Source organism: Enhydra lutris, unplaced genomic scaffold (assembly GCF_002288905.1).
Source record: "Enhydra lutris kenyoni isolate GAN:26980312 unplaced genomic scaffold, ASM228890v2 scaffoldscaffold5, whole genome shotgun sequence".
In the NCBI taxonomy this organism is placed as follows: domain Eukaryota; kingdom Metazoa; phylum Chordata; class Mammalia; order Carnivora; family Mustelidae; genus Enhydra; species Enhydra lutris.
The window spans coordinates 36,383,615-36,401,456 of NW_019154089.1; the positions used below are offsets into that span (position 1 = coordinate 36,383,615).

At 41.9% G+C, this 17,842-nt stretch overlaps 1 protein-coding gene across 1 annotated transcript; it reads left to right on the forward strand.

The window, feature by feature from the left end:
- The first annotated feature begins 252 nt into the window (after window positions 1–252).
- Window positions 253–10,365, forward strand: LOC111140957 (RNA binding motif protein 22). Its single transcript, XM_022493232.1, has 11 exons — window positions 253–369; window positions 811–864; window positions 1,821–1,850; window positions 2,894–3,026; window positions 4,329–4,429; window positions 4,531–4,703; window positions 5,498–5,698; window positions 6,890–7,054; window positions 7,798–7,886; window positions 8,100–8,231; window positions 9,271–10,365. The coding sequence occupies exons 1-11, from the start codon at window positions 316–318 to the stop codon at window positions 9,399–9,401; spliced, it is 1,263 nt and encodes a 420-aa protein (XP_022348940.1). The 5' UTR covers window positions 253–315; the 3' UTR covers window positions 9,402–10,365.
- Window positions 10,366–17,842: the final 7,477 nt, after the last annotated feature.

The following is a 17,842-nucleotide window of genomic DNA, read 5'->3' on the forward strand; positions in this document are numbered from 1 at the left end:
TAGTCCCAGCCCCTCTTTCCTCACTTGTTCCCTTATTTTTTCGCTCCATTTAAAAATAAATCAACTGTACTTGTGGCCCCTCTTCACAACCAGTGACCAACTCCAAGAGAGCACCGGGTTGCAACCCACTAGCACTCCAATTGTTAAGCGAAGACACCCTGGGTGACGTCATGACGCACAAGGGCCGCCCCCAAGGGCGCCCAAGACGCATAAATAAGACGTCAACGGGCCGGGAGCCAGCCTCGGGGCCTGACGGGATTGTGGCGGTCCTCTTTCCCAACTCGGAAGCCTCCGCGGCCTCCAGACGCTCTCAAGATGGCGACCTCTCTGGGTTCCAACACCTACAACAGGCAGAACTGGGAGGATGCGGTGAGTATGCCTGCCGGAGGAGGACAGAGGGAGGCGGCGGAGCCGGGCCTCTTTAGGGCAGGCAGGGCCGTGGCGGTGGAGCGGCCGAGGGAATTCCGGGCAGGAGCCAGCGCTGCGGCCTAGCTCGGCCAGAGCGGGAGACTGGAGGGCGGCCCTCCTCCTCCGGGCTTAGAGGGAGAGCGCTTAGCCAGGGTCCTGGACCAGCCCGTTTCACACCATTGCCCTCTCCACGCACTTCGCGCTGGTCTTTTCTCCCGCCACCTGCCGGAAGTGCAGACAGCGCCCCCTCCCGCGACCTGGCCCGTGCTAGACCTGGGGTTCCTGCCCCACCGTGTCCCCCACCCTCGCTTCTCGCCTCCCCTCCCCCCGTCCCCGCGAGTGTGGCTGAGATGGTAGGGTCTTCGGAGCCCGGCTCTCAACCAGATTTCCCATTTTCACCAGGACTTCCCCATTCTGTGCCAGACGTGTCTCGGAGAAAATCCGTATATCCGAATGGTGAGTGATCGTGTGTGAAACGGAAGTTATTCAGGTTCTGCCAGTGTTGTGGTGTTCGCACGCTGTCCATGAAATGCTTCTCTTAGCCAAGCCAGAGTATTGATGCTCCTTTACTCACCCAAAGCATAGGACGATTTGCAAAGGACTGTCATGCTTATTCTGTCTTTGGAACTCAGTAGCAGTCCTGAGGTTTAGGACTGATAACATAACAGCTAATATTTGTTGAGCGTTTATTTACCTAGCAGTTAGGTCTGTTAACCCGAGGCAGAGACAGTTATGTCTTTTCAATATGGCAGGTAAGGAGTGGAGCTTGGATTTAAATTCAGATATGTTGACTCCAGGAACCTTAGTAAGGTAGAAGGAGAATCAGGACTATATAGTAGGTGTCCTGACTCCTAATCACATACCTTTTGGCCACTGCCCCTTGTAGTTTCTTTAGTGTAAGGTAACCCCATCCTTATAAATGAGGGTAAAATAATCAGTAATTAACATTTAATGATTAGAATAACGCTGTGTTGCGATCGATCTCAGAGATCTTGATTGACTGTATGTATACAGAGTATCTGCACAGGGTTGGTCTATACTAGTTACCCCTGACTAACCTTTATAAAATGGACTGGCCAGAGCTATGTCCTCCGTGATTTGGGGACTGTGGGAACTGTTAGGAATTTTAATTCTTAGGAGAGAACTTGGGAGTCAGAAGTGAGCCTAAGAATTGTGTCAGTGGAAAGATACATATTTGCCTTAGATTCTAAGATTCTTCAGAGATTGTGATTCATAGTAGCTGCTTAGAGTACCTCTGCTCTCCCACACTTCCAGTAGGTGGTCCCCCACCACCACCTTGTTAGGAGGCCAGGGATCTCCAGACACATTTCTTGGATTGTCTTTAGGGAAGGAGCAGACATCTAATTTTTGTCTTTCTGTAAACTTGCTCTTTTCTATTTTTTCTGTTTCAGACCAAAGAGAAGTATGGGAAGGAATGTAAAGTAAGTATGTCTGTTTAAGAATAATGATTTAATTTTATTTTCCTTTTCTCTTTTCAACTTGCTGGGCTTCTCCAGTAAAAGCCAGTGCTACATAGACTATCATTTATATACTCATTGACTGTTAACTGTTTAGTGTGAGAGGTAAGAAAGTGAGCCCTTTAATGTAAAGGTTCTTTTTTTTTTTTTTTTAAGATTTTATTTATTTATTTGACAGAGAGAGAAACCACAAGTAGGCAGAGAGGCAGGCAGAGAGAGAGAGAGGAGGAAGCAGGCTACCCGCTGAGCAGAGAGCCTGATTCGGGGCTGATCCCAGGATCCTGGGATCATGACCCGAGCCGAAGGCAGAGGCTTTAACCCACTCAGCCACCCAGGCACCCCTAATGTAAAGGTTTTTTTTTTTTTTTTTTTTAAAGATTTTACTTATTTATTTGATAGAGATCACAAGTAGGCAGAGAGGCAGGCAAAGAGAGAGGAGGAAGCAGGCTCCCTGGAGAGCAGAGAGCCCGATGCGGGACTCGATCCCAGGATCCTGAGATCATGACCTGAGCTGAAGGCAGAGGCTTAACCCACTGAGCCACCCAGGTGCCCCCTAATGTAAAGGTTCTTAACCTGGTCTCTGTGGATGGGCTTTGAACCCTCTGAGATGATATACTGAGTGTTGTCTGACAATGCGCATAAGGGTTTTAGCAGAGGAGGAAGGTCATAGCTGTCATAAGATTCTTAAAGGAGTGTATAGCACTCCCCATTGCCCTGCCCAAAAGGATTAATGGTCCTGTTATTAGTGGTGGTTATCTCTGGTGTTGGGAGGACTTTGACTTTTGCATATTTCATTTCTGTACTATGTGAATTTTTTAACTCCTGGGGAAGGGTGTTGTAACTGGGATTGAAACATCAGATGGTATTTAGACTACATGGTTGCTAGGGTCTCCTTTAAACCGTAGAGTCAGGGATCTTTCCTTTTGGTCTCCCATTGTTATTAAGTCTCATGGCCTTATTGTCCAGATCAGCACCATTAATGCTCTGGCTCTCATTTTGCTTTCCAGATCTGTGCCAGGCCATTCACAGTGTTTCGCTGGTGCCCCGGGGTCCGCATGCGTTTCAAGAAAACTGAAGTGTGCCAGACCTGCAGTAAATTGAAGAATGTCTGTCAGACCTGCCTCTTGGATCTGGAATATGGTATGTCTGCCCTGTGTAACAGATCTGAAAGCATGTAGATGCAGGTGTCCTGGATGACAGACCGATCTTTTTGTTTCCCATTTCTCACCCCCTCTCTAGTTCTGACCCCACTTTGGAGTGCCCGCTGTGCTCTACTTTTCCTAGAAGAGGAAAGTCATACTAGGCCATTCTAGAGCCCTTCTGAACAATAGGAGGAATTTAAGGAAAAGTTGGGAATTGATCAGAATTGGCCCCCATCTCTCTCATATACATCCCTATAGCCAAAGTGAAAGGAAGACATCTTTCCTGTGCTTCATAATTTCTTTGCCTTGGGCTTCTTTCAAGATTCAAAGCTCTTTCCCACAATCCTTACCAGAAGCAATGGCTAATTGTGTTTTAGGTTTTTGTCTCAACTATATTTTTAGGACTGATAGACTGTGACTGCTTCTATTTTAAGAGTAACTGCTTTTGAGGGGTTTTGTTGTTGTTGTTGTTGTTGTTGTTTTTACCTACAGGTGACTTTTTGTTCATGGAAAAAATACTTTTTCAATAAGAGTTGCTACTATACAATAAAATAAAATGGAAAAATAAGTTTATATGTATGTTAAGTTCAGAAAGATAGCTGCTAATCGAAGTCCTGGTCACATACTGTTTAATATTATTTATATATTTGTTAAAAGTGTTCTGATTCCGGAATACTGTGATCCTTACATGCATGTGGCTATCCAGAGGATCTGTAAGACGGGCTTAAAAGTAGCTCACTTGTGGGGCGCCTAGGTGGCTCAGTGGGTTAAGCGTCTGCCTTTGCCTCAGGTCATGAACCCAGGGTCTTGGGAATGAGCTTCCATGGAGCTGCTTCTCCCTCTCCCTCTGCCTTCCTCCCCCGCTGCCTGTGCACGGGTGTATGCGTGCACTTTCTCTCTCTGTCAAATAAATAGATTAATAATCTTAAAAACAACAACAACAACAACGTACTTTTTACATTTATTTTAAACGCTGTTGTAATAAAAGCTATTGTTTATTATATAAGCTATTACTTATTCACTACAGGTCAAGTCTGACCATAACCAAATGTTACTCATCTAAAATATGTTCTAAAACATTTGATTTCAAATTTCATGACAGCTCAGGAATTTGGACATTTTCATAGAATGCTCTGTGGTAGTTTTGGCCTGACAGCAATAAAGATTTTGAATAAAAATAAAGCGTCTGATACCTAGGAAGCTCGAGAGGGGAGTAATGACGTTGTATTCCACGTGCAGTTGAGTATGGATTTGTTTTAAAATATATCTTGAGGGTTTTTCCTCTTTTCCTTTGTGCTAGGCCTGCCCATCCAGGTCCGTGATGCGGGATTATCTTTTAAGGATGACATGCCAAAGTCAGATGTTAACAAAGAGTACTACACGCAGAATATGGAGAGAGAAGTATGCTGCCGCTTTCTTGATGTAATTTTATATTTGGTAGAATCCTAGTAGTTTGACACAGTCTATACAATTTATCTTTTGAACTTGTCATCCCTCTATAGATTTCTAACTCTGATGGAACGCGGCCAGTTGGCATGTTGGGGAAAGCCACCTCCACCAGTGACATGTTGCTCAAGCTGGCCCGGACCACACCCTACTACAAGAGGAATCGACCCCACATTTGCTCCTTCTGGGTAAAAGGAGAATGTAAAAGAGGAGAGGAGTGCCCATACAGGCAAGAGCTGAATTGCACTTTCATTATTGGCTTTCAGATACTTAGTCATTTAAGAAATGACTATTTCTGATTTTAAATCTATAGGTTTATACAACTAGTATGATAAATGTCACATCTTAGGGCTATTACATTTAGAAGAGCTTGTTGAAATTACTGTTTTTATTTGTAATGGGACTTCTACTCATAAAAGCCTTGGGAAACTAAGTTGTTATGCCATATGTTGACTCTAAAAGTTTCCGCCTGGGAACTAAGTCATCGCTGTCAGGGTGTACGTGTGTAGTTGAAGTCCGGTGAAGGCCAGGCCTCTCAAAGGTTTGTGAGTATGTTTCAGTCAAGCCTGCCAAGCATCTGGCCTAGGAGTTCTTGATTTGGGGTTGGTTCACCTTACACCCACAAAAATAATTATCTGTGCTTTTTTCTGGGCCTGGCCCATAGCTTTAATGAGACCGTCAGTGGCATGCAAGACCTCAGATACATTAAGAACCATTGACCTAGAGAAGGGTAACCATATTTTGGTTACTTTTTGTTTTGAAACGGATTGTGCCAATTTCTTGATAAAGAAACTCTGTTACCTTAGATGGCCATTTAAATGGCTTTTAGGAAGCTGGCAAGTCTTTGTGTAATACAGTAATTCCTTTGGTATTAGCTCTGTCATGATAATTATGTTTTGGGATGACTGTGGTTTCTAGTTCAAAAGGCATTTCTGGGTATGTGTATGTAGCTACTATTGGGTGATACCTATAAATTCTTTTCCTTCGTTTCACCTTAATGCACTGTTCTTTCCTGAACCATAGACATGAGAAGCCAACAGATCCAGATGACCCCCTTGCTGATCAGAACATTAAAGACCGATATTATGGAATCAATGATCCTGTGGCAGATAAGCTTCTAAAGAGGGCTTCAACAATGCCTCGCCTGGACCCACCAGAGGACAAGACTATCACCACGTTGTATGTTGGTGGCCTGGGCGATACCATTACTGAGACTGATCTAAGGTTTGTAGATAAAATTTCATGAGCTCTTTCTGCTTTTAACTGCCCTGGAATACTTTTTTGGCAAAAACACAGGCAAGCATGATAATTTGGTACGAAGTACATTTTTCTTTAGCCACTCTATAGTTAGTATCATGCTGACTAGAATCTTTATAAAATTATCCTTTCTGATGTTGGAGTAGTAATGTTCATCAGCTAACAGTGCTTACTTGATCCTTGATCCTTGCGTATAGGAATGATTACATGAGATTCTTTTTTTTTTTTTGGAGAGCCTGTGATTGGGAACAAGGGGAATGAGGAGCAGAGAGGGAGAGAGAGAAACTTAAGCAGGCTCCACACTCAGCATGTCGCTGACATGGGGCTTGATCTCACAACCTTGAGATCATGACTTGATCTTAAATCAAGAGTTGGATACTTAATTGACTGAGCCACCCAGGCGCCCCTACATGAGATTCTGTTTGACCTAATAGCCAATAAGAATTTCTGAACTACAGCACGTATCCAAGTGTGATTAATTATGTCAAGGAGGGAGAACTTGGCAATTACAAAACTCGTACGGTTTAAATTGTTAACTTTTTAGAGAGATTTGTATTTGATGTATTTGTATTATCCTTGGCTTGTATTTTGCTTGGCTGGATGGGACTTCTGGATAGATAGTGGTGGAAATTACCTCTTGCAAAGAGATAAATGAAGAAGAATCTCCTATAACCGTGTAACGCCCTCCGTGGCCTTCTCCATGAAACCTGGTCTGTGTGAGCTAGGCCATCCCTGCAGTGTCAGACATTTCCCTGCTCCTCCTCCCTTTTGTTTCATTGTCATCATCATTGTCACTGTCGTTATTTTACAACCTTAATATAACTTTTAAATGTTCTTGGTTCATGAGCTGTGGGGGCTGTAGTTTGCCAGACCCTTATTTCGGCCTTAGGTCCCTAAGGAACCCGCTGGGGCCCTTTTTCCTCCAGGCAAAAAACCTCTGAGATATTAGTAAACCATGTTTTACTCATTTTTTTTTTTAAACTCTCAGTGAGTAGCACCCACAGTAGGGCAGGGTACTGGGGGGACTACCTGCAGGTGGTTAGACAGATAACCACGGGGCCACCTGCCTCGTGAGTCAGCGGAAGAGTGAATAATCCATCACAACCACCTGGGAGTACATTCATTAACTCTCCCGTTTCTCTACCTGTGTCCCTTCAGAAATCACTTCTACCAGTTTGGGGAAATCCGGACGATCACTGTCGTGCAGAGACAGCAGTGTGCGTTCATCCAGTTTGCCACGAGGCAGGCTGCAGAGGTGGCTGCAGAGAAGTCCTTTAATAAGTTGATTGTCAATGGCCGCAGACTCAACGTGAAATGGGGAAGGTGAGAGTTAGACTCCTTTAAAATATCTTCGTTGACATTTTCAAGAAAGTGTTCCATTATCTGGGGACTAATATGTTTCTGGTGAATAGATTTAAATCAGTAGGACTATTAAAAAGAATTTTTCATTTTCTAACACTTCAATCTTGTGACATTGGGAAAGTCCTGCTTTGGAAATTCATTCAGGGTTTTGATGTAGTAATCTACTCCTTTGAAGGTTCATGTTTTTTATGACCAGCTGTTACAGTTCTAATGTGATGCCAGGATATGAAAAGTGGATTTGAGGGTTTACAAATGCATTAGACCTAGAGTCCGCCCTCCAGAGGCCAGTTGTCCAGTGGAGAAGAAAAGCTAATTCCAGTTTGAAAGTGATGATTGTGAAAGAGAGACTCGGGTGAAAGGCCCTGGAGGTTCAGAGGGAGGACAGGTTTCTGACTTTGAAGCAGGATGGGGATCTCGAAGAGCAGCAGCGCCCCCAGACCAAGTGCTTCCGGTGTGCTAAGTCAGCACTGTGCCAAGCACACAGAGGTCGCCTCTTCTCATCCATACGTTCCCTGCAGATTTTGAGTCCAGGTCTTTCTGGCATTAAAACAGTTGCTTTTACCACTCTGCACTGTGGCCTTTATGGAGAAGGAGTGTTTGCCGAAGAGGATGCAAGGATGAAGGATCTCTGCTTGACTAAGAAACCTGAGAAGCAGAGGTATGAGAGAAGGTGGGACCTAGTGCTGACGTTGTGTGTCTCCCAGGTCCCAAGCAGCCAGAGGAAAAGAAAAAGAGAAGGACGGAACCACAGACTCCGGAATCAAGCTTGAGCCTGTTCCAGGACTGCCAGGAGGTGAGTGCAGAGTTCGTGCCCGCCCAGTGGCTTGCTCACGTCAGGTGCTCACACTGCCCTGATGTTCCTCAGTGCAAGGAGAGGCCTGCTGGCTCACTTCTGGCTCCTGCAGCAGCCCTTTTCTCCCAGCAGCAGCCCAGGATTTTACAGGAGGGGGAAACGATGTTGCACAATCATCTTCCCTCTGACTGTTGCCTCTTTTCTGTTCTGCAGCTCTTCCTCCTCCTCCTGCAGCAGAAGAAGAAGCTTCTGCCAACTACTTCAACCTCCCCCCCAGTGGACCTCCAGCTGTAGTGAACATTGCACTGCCCCCGCCTCCTGGTATTGCCCCGCCCCCTCCCCCAGGTAACGTCCATAGTCCTTGTCAGTAAATAGGTCTAACTTAGCCTAGAAAAATCCTTGTGAGAGTCTGTCTTCACACCTCATTATTATGTCTAAATTCTTTGAGTTTGCCCCATAGAAATCTGCAAGTAAACCTGATTTGTTAGGGTCCCTGATCTTTGATTTCTTTTTTCCTGGCCTGCCAACGAGGGGAAAGTTGCCAGTGTTCTAAAGATCTGAGTGTATGTCTATCAGAATGGGAGTTACTGGATTACACTGATCTATCATCAGTGTGTCCCCTGTTTTAAACTAAATCCTAACTGATGTCCTAGAGTGCCATTGCTTCAAGTGGATGTATGTGTCATTGTATAAAACATTCATTACCTGTCTCTAAGATAGCTTGTGCCAGGCTGTAAATTTAGTAAGTCTTTTTACAAAAAGTGTGTCAGATGAACTAAATAGTGTCCTTGGTCTTGTAATTAAGTTAAATTTTGGCTCAAGTTAAATATGGCTTTATCTTTAGCGGATGTGGAGGGGACAGTAATAAATGGTTCCAGTATCGTGCTGCTCTAGAAGCTGCCAGTGACCATATGAAGAGTGTAGGTAAATCCTAAGTGCCCGGTTCTCCTGCGGCAGAGTCCCCATCCTCTTTAATGAAGTCCTGCTTTCTGAACACCCTCCATTTGAGGATAAAGCATTGTTGGTGGTGGGGACAGGGTCTTGCCTCCACCTGATTTCTTCCTCCCCTCCCAAATCCTGATTGGATCCTGTCCAGTAGGGGTGGCATGTTTGATAGACACCAAAGGTTCAGGTGACATATTAGCAGATACCTTGAGTCCTGTGGAGTTTTCTTTTGACGTGGTGTGAGGGGACAGGTTTCTAAAACCAGGGAGGTATTACAGGTATACATAACGTTCCTAAGCAGTTCTATGACTGACATGTTCTGAAGCCCTTTGTCAGTATGGTTTCTGTGTAGGTAGTTTTGACCTTAGAAAGATTCAGAGGTTTGAAAGGTTGTCAAGGAAACTGCAAGCCTAACAGATTTGTCCTCTCCCATCTGCAGGTTTTGGGCCACACATGTTCCACCCAATGGGACCACCCCCTCCTTTCATGAGGGCTCCAGGACCAATCCACTATCCTTCTCAGGACCCTCAGAGGATGGGAGCTCATGCCGGGAAACACAGCAGTCCCTAGCACATTATCACCACTCCGGGGCTTTATAGAAGAAAGGGCGCTGAAAAAATCCCAGTACATGAATCTTGGAATAAATATATTTTTCCTTCCTTTATAGTTTCCATGGTAGCTGAATGTGTTCAGATGTGGGCAGTCAGAGAACGACAGCCATGCTTCCTTACACGTATTCCAAGGATTGATGGACCTCAAATAAGCTGCCATTAACACATCTGGTTACTGCTATAACATTACTAATCAAACTTACTTCTATGGCAAACAAGCAACTGGGTGAATTGGAATGTCTAACGGAGTTACCATGCCAATTAGATGTTCATTTCGTATCTTCTTTGGGGGGAAAAAATTGACCTGCAGTAAAATCTTTTTGACCATTTTTATGTCCATTGGGTATTTTTCCTTTTTATCATCTGCAAAAAGATTACTATTACTAATCATTGTAGTGGCATGAGTGTGATTTAACACTTCAGAAGTCAACATTAAAGAGACAAGTAGAAACCAGCACCCAGCACAGCCCAGATCTTTTCTTACCTCTCCTTTCCTCATTTATTACTAAAGGAATCTGGTGGATAGTTTTACCTCTGTGCGCTACCAAAACAAGACAAAAACAAAAATTGCTTTTTATTCCCGTCAATTGGATGGAAACACAAATGTGGAGCTGTGTATCATTGAAGAAATCTGGTGTCTGGGATGAAATTGAAAGAGCTTCCTGTAAAACACATGAACAAACTGTGAGCCAAAAGGCGCCTGTGCGTGTTGGAAGACCTGTGACCTGCAGCTGGGACAGTCACCTCTAGCATTCACCTTCGTGTGTCTTCAGCGTCTCGTCCTCAGCCCCTGCTTCTGGCCAGGGGACTCTGTTTGGTCTTAGAATGTTTGGATATAACTGAATTGTAGATGGTAAAAATAATTGGATGTTGTGTTGTGTTTTTTTTGTTTTTAAAAAATTAAAACGGGTCAATTTTCCAAACGTTGTCATAGGCTTATTTCTAGATTTTTGTTTTCCTTATCCTTTGGTAGCTCACCTTGAGGTCAGTAGACGTTGAAAACCGGTAAATTTTTGGCTGGAGACTCTTTTGATTTTTATTCCTGTATCCATTTTATGATGGGAAAAAGGCCCTGGCCTTTTTAGTAAGTACTTACGGGTATGAGGTTGAAATAAGATAATGCGTAGAGGGCACTCAGCACAGAACCTGCCATGTGGTGGTTGGTAAGTGGTAGCTTTAAAAGGTCATTGCTATATTACATAGGTCCTTTTAAAGGGAAACAAAAGTTAAGATTCCCTTTTTCTGGAAGTCAATTCCATGTCATTTACCTAAAATAGATAATGGGATGGACATAACCCATATAATACCCGTTTTTAGGTTCTCTGGAGAATTTTTTTTTTCCTCTAGAGGGCTTCATCTTGGCTTTTTTTGTTGTTGTTTTTTATTAAGATTTTTTTTTTTAAGTTTAAAAATCTGGAAGGACTTAGAAAATTTGATTTACTTTCTAGTAATACTGAATGTGAATCAATGAGGGTACTTCCAAGTATTTTGACACCATTTTGGGTGGGGTTGGGTTTGTTTTTGGTTTTGTTTTTAGTCTACTTTCTAACATGTAAAAAATTTTGAGCCAATTTGTGAATAAGATGTGGATTACATATAGTGTTTTAATAATTGCCAAGTTTATTTATATCTGTACATATATACACATATATAAGTATATGACTCCCAATTGTATATTCTTTTTGAGAAAGAGGAGGTTCTAAATTTTGTGCAATGTCCAGCTATGGATAGATATTTTTTGAAAAGCATAATATGCCAACATAAATTGAAGTATAGAAATGATGCTCAATCTTCCTTGAGTAAATCAGAATTAAGAGCAATTAGATTTTGACAAAAACTCTTAGGTACTTAACCAACTCCGTTTCCTTTTCCTCTAGGGCACACAGCTGGGGGCACACTGGTGAAAAGTAACCTTTGCCATTCCCAGACCAGGTCTGTAAAAACATATCACTTAATCCTATGAGCTCTTTCCCTGTCTGGCTAGACACACTGGAGTGTGCTGAAGCTGGGAGAGTCACAATGGAAGGAGCCTGGGTTCTCTATCACTGCCTTGAAGAGAGAGCATTGGGATGGGAGGAATTTTTGTTACAGTGAGCTGTCGAGACCTGGGGATTTATCTGTTACAGAAGCTAGTGTTAACTCTAGTAACAGAACAGTAGTTGACTCTCAACACACAAAAAGAAAAACCCCATTTTTGTTTACAGCAAGTAATGGTTTAAACAGACTCTGGAGCCAGATTACTGTGTTCAGATTCTCACTTGAGCACCTCCCAGCTGTGTGCCCTGGGGCACATTACTTAACCTCTGCCTACTTGTCATAATGCTTCAGCCCCTAACCCTTCTTGCTGCCTGTAGTATTTTGAGGTCCTCCCCTCCTGGAGAAGGCTCAAAAGGTACAGCATCATGACAGCTGAACTAAGGCAGCTCATAGGGCAAAGAGTGATGTGACAGATGTTTTAGAAGCCAAGTCAGTGACCCACTGTATTGTCACCTGAAATAAATGGAAGGGAAAGAGGGGTCTAGGATGACCGCCCCCCGCCCCACCCCCAGCCCACCAGTTCTCTGGTTTGCTCACATGGGTGGAAGTTCCCTGACAGAATGTTGGATAGGGTTGGAGAGTGAGATTGGAAAGTAGGGATAGGAAAATGAGTCCAATGTGGGGTTTGGTAAGTTTAAGTCACCTGTGAGACTGGTGGCAATTCCCAGCCCAAGAGGATTTGGAGCTTCAGAAAGATCAAGATTTGGGAGTTGGTGATGAAGTAGCATTTGAAGCTCTGGGTGTGGAGTGAAATCCTGCAGGACAGGGATCTAGAATATTAGTTCTTAAACTTCAGTAGGTTAGTTCCTTCCATGGGTCTAAGTAAGTGGGTGAGGCAAAGACCACCCTCTGAGAAACACTGATACAGGATAAAACAGCTTTCTAAGTTTAGAAAAAGTTATCCTCCATAGAGATCCTCTAGTCTTCGAATTCTCCGAACATTTTATTATGAAAATTTTCTAACATACAGGAAGATTGAATGAATTTTAATGGGAGCAATCCTGTATCTGCTTCACCACAGATCTGTATTCCTTTATGCACCCATCAATCTATTTTTTTGCATTTCAGAGTAAATTGAAGACATCAGTATACTTCACCTTGAAGCACTTAAACATTTATATAATTAACCAGAATTCAATATTTGTGGATTTTCTAGGTAAAATTTACATAGATTGAAATGCACAGAACTGAGTATGTTATTCAGGAATTTTAACGTTGTATCCATCTATGTGACCCAAATCCCTGGCAAGATATAGAACATCACCATCATTCCAGAAAAATTTCCCCTGTTCTCCCCAGTCAACACCCACTCCTCACCAATCTCCAATACGATCTAGTTGCATTAACATCAGACAAGGGGACTTCCTGGCGAAAAGTATTATTTTGATAAAGAGGATCCTTACATAATGATAAGACCATAGTCATAGTGTTTTTTAAATTCCACATCTGAGTGAAATTTTATGGTATTTGTCTTTCTCTGATACACTGATTTCTAAATGTTAAAGCAACGTTGCATTTCTGGGATAAGCCTAACTTAGTCATAATTTAATTTTCTTAAATTTTTTAATTTTATTTTTTCCACTCTTATTGAGATGTAATTGGCACATAACATCGTATCAGCTTACGGTGTACCATGTAATTTGATACTTGTACATAGCAAAATAATTACCAAAATAAGTCTAGTTCCCATCCATCACCTCACATAGTTACATTTTTTCTTGTGTTGAGAACTTTTAAGATCTATTCTCTTAACCACTTTCAAATATGCCGTATGGTATTGTTAACTATGGTCACCATGCTGTACATCACATCCCTAGAACTTACTCATCTTACAGTAAGAAATTTGTGCCTTTTGACCACCTTCACCTTCATCTGAAGCCCTATGACCCAACACAGTCATAATGTATTTTATATACGTATTCATATATATCTCTATATTTATGAATTACATATATAGATATATATTACACATGTATATGTTAATATAGAAATATATAATAATATATAAACACCTATATGTGTAATATATAAATATATACAATTATTTATATATAATACACACACACACACACACACATATATATATCACTTGGTTTTTCTGTGTTTATGTTCATGAGAAATATTGATCTTGAATTTTCTGTAATGTCTTTGTCAGGTTCCTTCTGGCTTTATCAAATACCTTTGGAAATGTCACCTCTTCTTCTATATTCTGAAAGAGTTTATGTAACATTGCTATTATTTTTTTCTTAAAAATTTGATGCAATTCACCAGTGAAGACCTCTGGCCCTGGAGATTTCTTTGTGGGGATATTTTTTTCTTTAGTTTTAAAACTTTATTTTGGAATAACTTGAGATTCACAGAAAAGTTGCAAAGGTGTGCAGAGAGTTGTTACTGTTCACCCAGCTTCCCCAGATGTGAACAACTAACATAGCCATAGTATTTTTGTCAAAATTAGGAAGTTAACATTCATATAATACTATTAATTAAATAGTCTTCGTTTGAATTTCACCATTTTTTCCCCCTCTAATATCCCTTTTCTGTTCCAGAATCCAACATAGTCTACCACATTACCCAAGAGTACTGGTGAGCTATTTTGTAGATTGTCTCTCAACTTGAATTTATTTGATGTTTTCTCATGATTAGTGTGGGATTATGGATTTGAGGGATAATATCTCAAGGGGAAGTGCCCTTCTTACCATGTTATATCAGGGATTTGAATAGCATCGGTGATATTAACCTTGATCACTGGGTTAAGGTGATGTCTTCCAGCTTTCTCCTTCATAAATTTACTGTTTTTCCTTTCCTATGTTCTATTTTTTTAAAGCAAGTTGGTAAGGCCAATCTATAATCAGTAGGATGGGAATTACATCTCATCTTCTGAAGAGGAAGTTTCTACATACATTATTTTGAAGTTTTTTGTGAGGAAGAAAGAAGGTTTGTCTCTTCTCCCCTGTTTATTTATTCAATAATTTATTATATCACTGAATTCATGGATATTTACTTTATTCTTTGAGTTATAATCTTTTATTCTGTGGATTGTCTTTTCACTCTGTTGATCTTACACTGTTGGTAGGAAGGCAAGCTGGTACAGCCACTGTGGAAAAGCAGTATGGCCATTCCTCAAGACTTTAAAAATAGAGCTACCCTATGACCCAGCAATTGCACTACTGGGTATTTACCCCAAAGCTACAGACATAGTGAAAAGAAGGGGCACCTGCACCCCAATGTTCATAGCAGCAATGTCCACAATAGCCAAACTGTGGAAGGAGCCAAGATGCCCTTCAACAGATGAATGGATAAAGATGTGGTTCATATATACATTGGAGTATTATTCAGCCTTCAGAAAGGATGAATACCCACCATTTACATCGACATGGATGGAACTGGAGGGGATTATGCTGAGTGAAATAAGTTAAGCAGAGAAAGACAATTATTGTATGGTTTCATTCATATGTGGAACATAAGGAATAGCGTGGAAGACCACAGGGGAAGGAGGGAAAACTGAAGGGGAAGAAATCAGAGAGGGAGACAAACCATGAGACTCTGGACTCCAGGAAACAGGGTTTCAGAGAGGACAGGGGTGGGAGGAGGGGTAACAGGGTGATGGGTATTAAGGAGGACATGTGTGATGATGAGCACTGGGTGTTATACGCAACTTTTGAATTGTTGAACACTACATCAAAAACTAATGATGTTGGCTAGTTGAACATTAAAAAAAAAGGATCCTTTGATGCACAAAAGTTTTAAATTTTGTATGTTTATTTTATGAAGTGTTTCATAGTACTTGAAAATAATGAATATTCTCTAATTTGGTGGTGCAGATTCCATATTTTCATCTTATTGTACAAATTTCCTATATCCTTACTCTGTCTGATCAATAATTGAAAGAACTGTGTTAAATCTTCCACTATGACTATGGGCTTATCATTATGTAAGGATCCTCTTTATCACAATAAAGTCCCCTTGGAAGGAAGTCCCTTTGCCAGGAAGTCCCCTTGTCTTTTGTTAATACAACTAGATTAGATCGCATTTCTCCGGGACAACATCTAACTCTTTATCCTTTTCCATTTCTCTAGTTTACCTCCAGGTCGTATTTTTAAGAGTGCTATTGTGAAAAGCATAGAGCTGGAATTACTTTTTACCCAAACTGGAGAGTCTTTAAATTGCTGAGCTGTATACATTTACATTATGATAACTGAGATATTTAAATGTATTTATACTTTAATTTGTGTCCCTTTAATTGCTTCTTATTCCATCATTCCTGCTGTTTATAGAATTGATCTCTGTGCTCACCATTGCTTCTTAGATTCTACACTTTTTTCCTGGATCCTTCCTAAAGCATGTTCTTTTGTTCTTTCAGGAGTTAGTGGGAAATTCTCACACTATTTATTTGTCTGAAAATGAATTTATTTTGCTCTCACCTCTTGAAGATATTTTGAAGATATTTTTCTATTATTGCTGTCATTTGAAATGTCGTTCTTTTGTAGATGATCTAGCTTTTTCATCTGGGTAACTTGTAGGTAATTTCAACTTTCTTGAAATTTCTCTGTGACTTTGGAGTTCTGCAATTTCAATACAGTGGGTTTTTTTTTTTTTTAAGATTGTATTTGAGAGAAAGAGAAAGAGAACATCAGTGCTAACACAAGTGGGGAAGTGGGAGGGGGAGAGGGAGAAGCAGACTCCCCGCTGAGCAGGGAGCCCTTGGGGCTTGATCCCAGGCCCCTGAGATCAGGATCTGAGCTGAAGGCAGAGGCACATCTGCTCAATGAACTGAGCCTTCCAGGCTTCCCTCAAAAAAGTGGTTCTTAAGTGTGGATTTAATATCCCTTTTCACGACAGGGTGAGGATCGTGTGAATTTGTGCCTTTTACCAAATCTGGAGAAAACCCAGTCATCCTAAAGCATCTTCTGGAATTCCTGTCAGTACTGTCAGACGCTTTCATTTTATTCTCCACGTCTTTTGATTTCTCTCTCATACTCTTGGTTTCCTCACCTCTCCGTGAAACATTGTGGGCACTTCTCGTTCACTAATTCCCTCATCAGATACATCTGATCTGTTACTGATTTGTCCATTCACTTTTTAAAAGGTGGGATTGTTTTGGTAAAATATAACACATGTATAGAACCAGTGCATAAAATACAGATGTACAACTAAATTTAATACTCTAGAGTGAACCCCTGTAACCATCACCCAGATCCAGCAACAGAAATTGTCCAGCTTTCCCCAGGAGCACTTTATCCCTTCACAGTCACCCCCCCCTTTCTTTCCTCCCAAAGTTAACCCCATCCTGACTTTTATGTGAACACTTCCCTGCAACACACACATACGTGTTTGTATCCACCTTCCCGTGTGTGCCCATTTGTGCCTGCGCTGTGACCGCGCTGTTACGTGAAACCCAGCTCCTCTCCGCTCGTCGCTGCCGTAGTGCGTGTCCACTTTCTCAACATCCTGACTGGTCTCAGTCCTTTTCGCTTCCATATCACCATACAACTTCATTTAGGTAAGGAACAGACAGAATAGGCAAAAGCATAGAATTTTATATGAACAGGCCAAGAACAGGATTTTATATGAAGGGCTCGCTAGGCCCACAAATTACATGAAAGGTTAATGCTCTGCTTTTTCAGGATCCATGTTTCACTTGTTGTTGAATAAAGATGCAAAGTACAGAATGGTACAAAAGGTATGATTTCATTAAACAAAGATGTAGTTTTGCACCTCTGCACCTTTATGCACTACATATTTAATCAAGGCTTCCTAGAAGTCTAGAAGCTCCAAACTGTCACCCGTGGTTACCTCCAGTATATGGGGATGAGGTCGAATGCAGAAGGCTGGGAAAGTCTATGAACACAGGAGAAGCTATGTGGTCCAATCCTTCCACATTTTACTTATTTGTTTATTTAGATAATAAGCATTCCTTTTTTTTTTTTAAAGCAACATCAGCAAAAGTCACATCATCAGAAGAAAGAATGTGGATTTGCTTTCAGGTGCAGCAGTCTCTCCTCTCCTGTAGCTGGTGGTGGCCATCACCATCTAGAATACAGCATAGCCAGTCCAGGGAGGGGGAGTCCAGATCCTCTCTTCTATGGGTCAGACACTTTCACAGATGGTTTCCAGCTCATGCAGATGTGGCTTTCAACAGCACCCCTGCCCCCAGTTCAAGACAACACATCAATGGCAGGCAAGTTTAATAGGCTGCTGGGCCCTGGAGATGGTGTGGGGTGCAGTGAAAGTCCAGAACCAAAGGGAAATATAATCACTACCCCAGGCATTCTGGAACTAGCTGAATTTCTCACCTTCTCATCTCCCCAAGAGAGGGAGCCAGGGAGAAGGCAGAGGGAGGTAATTCCACGTCCACGTCCGCAG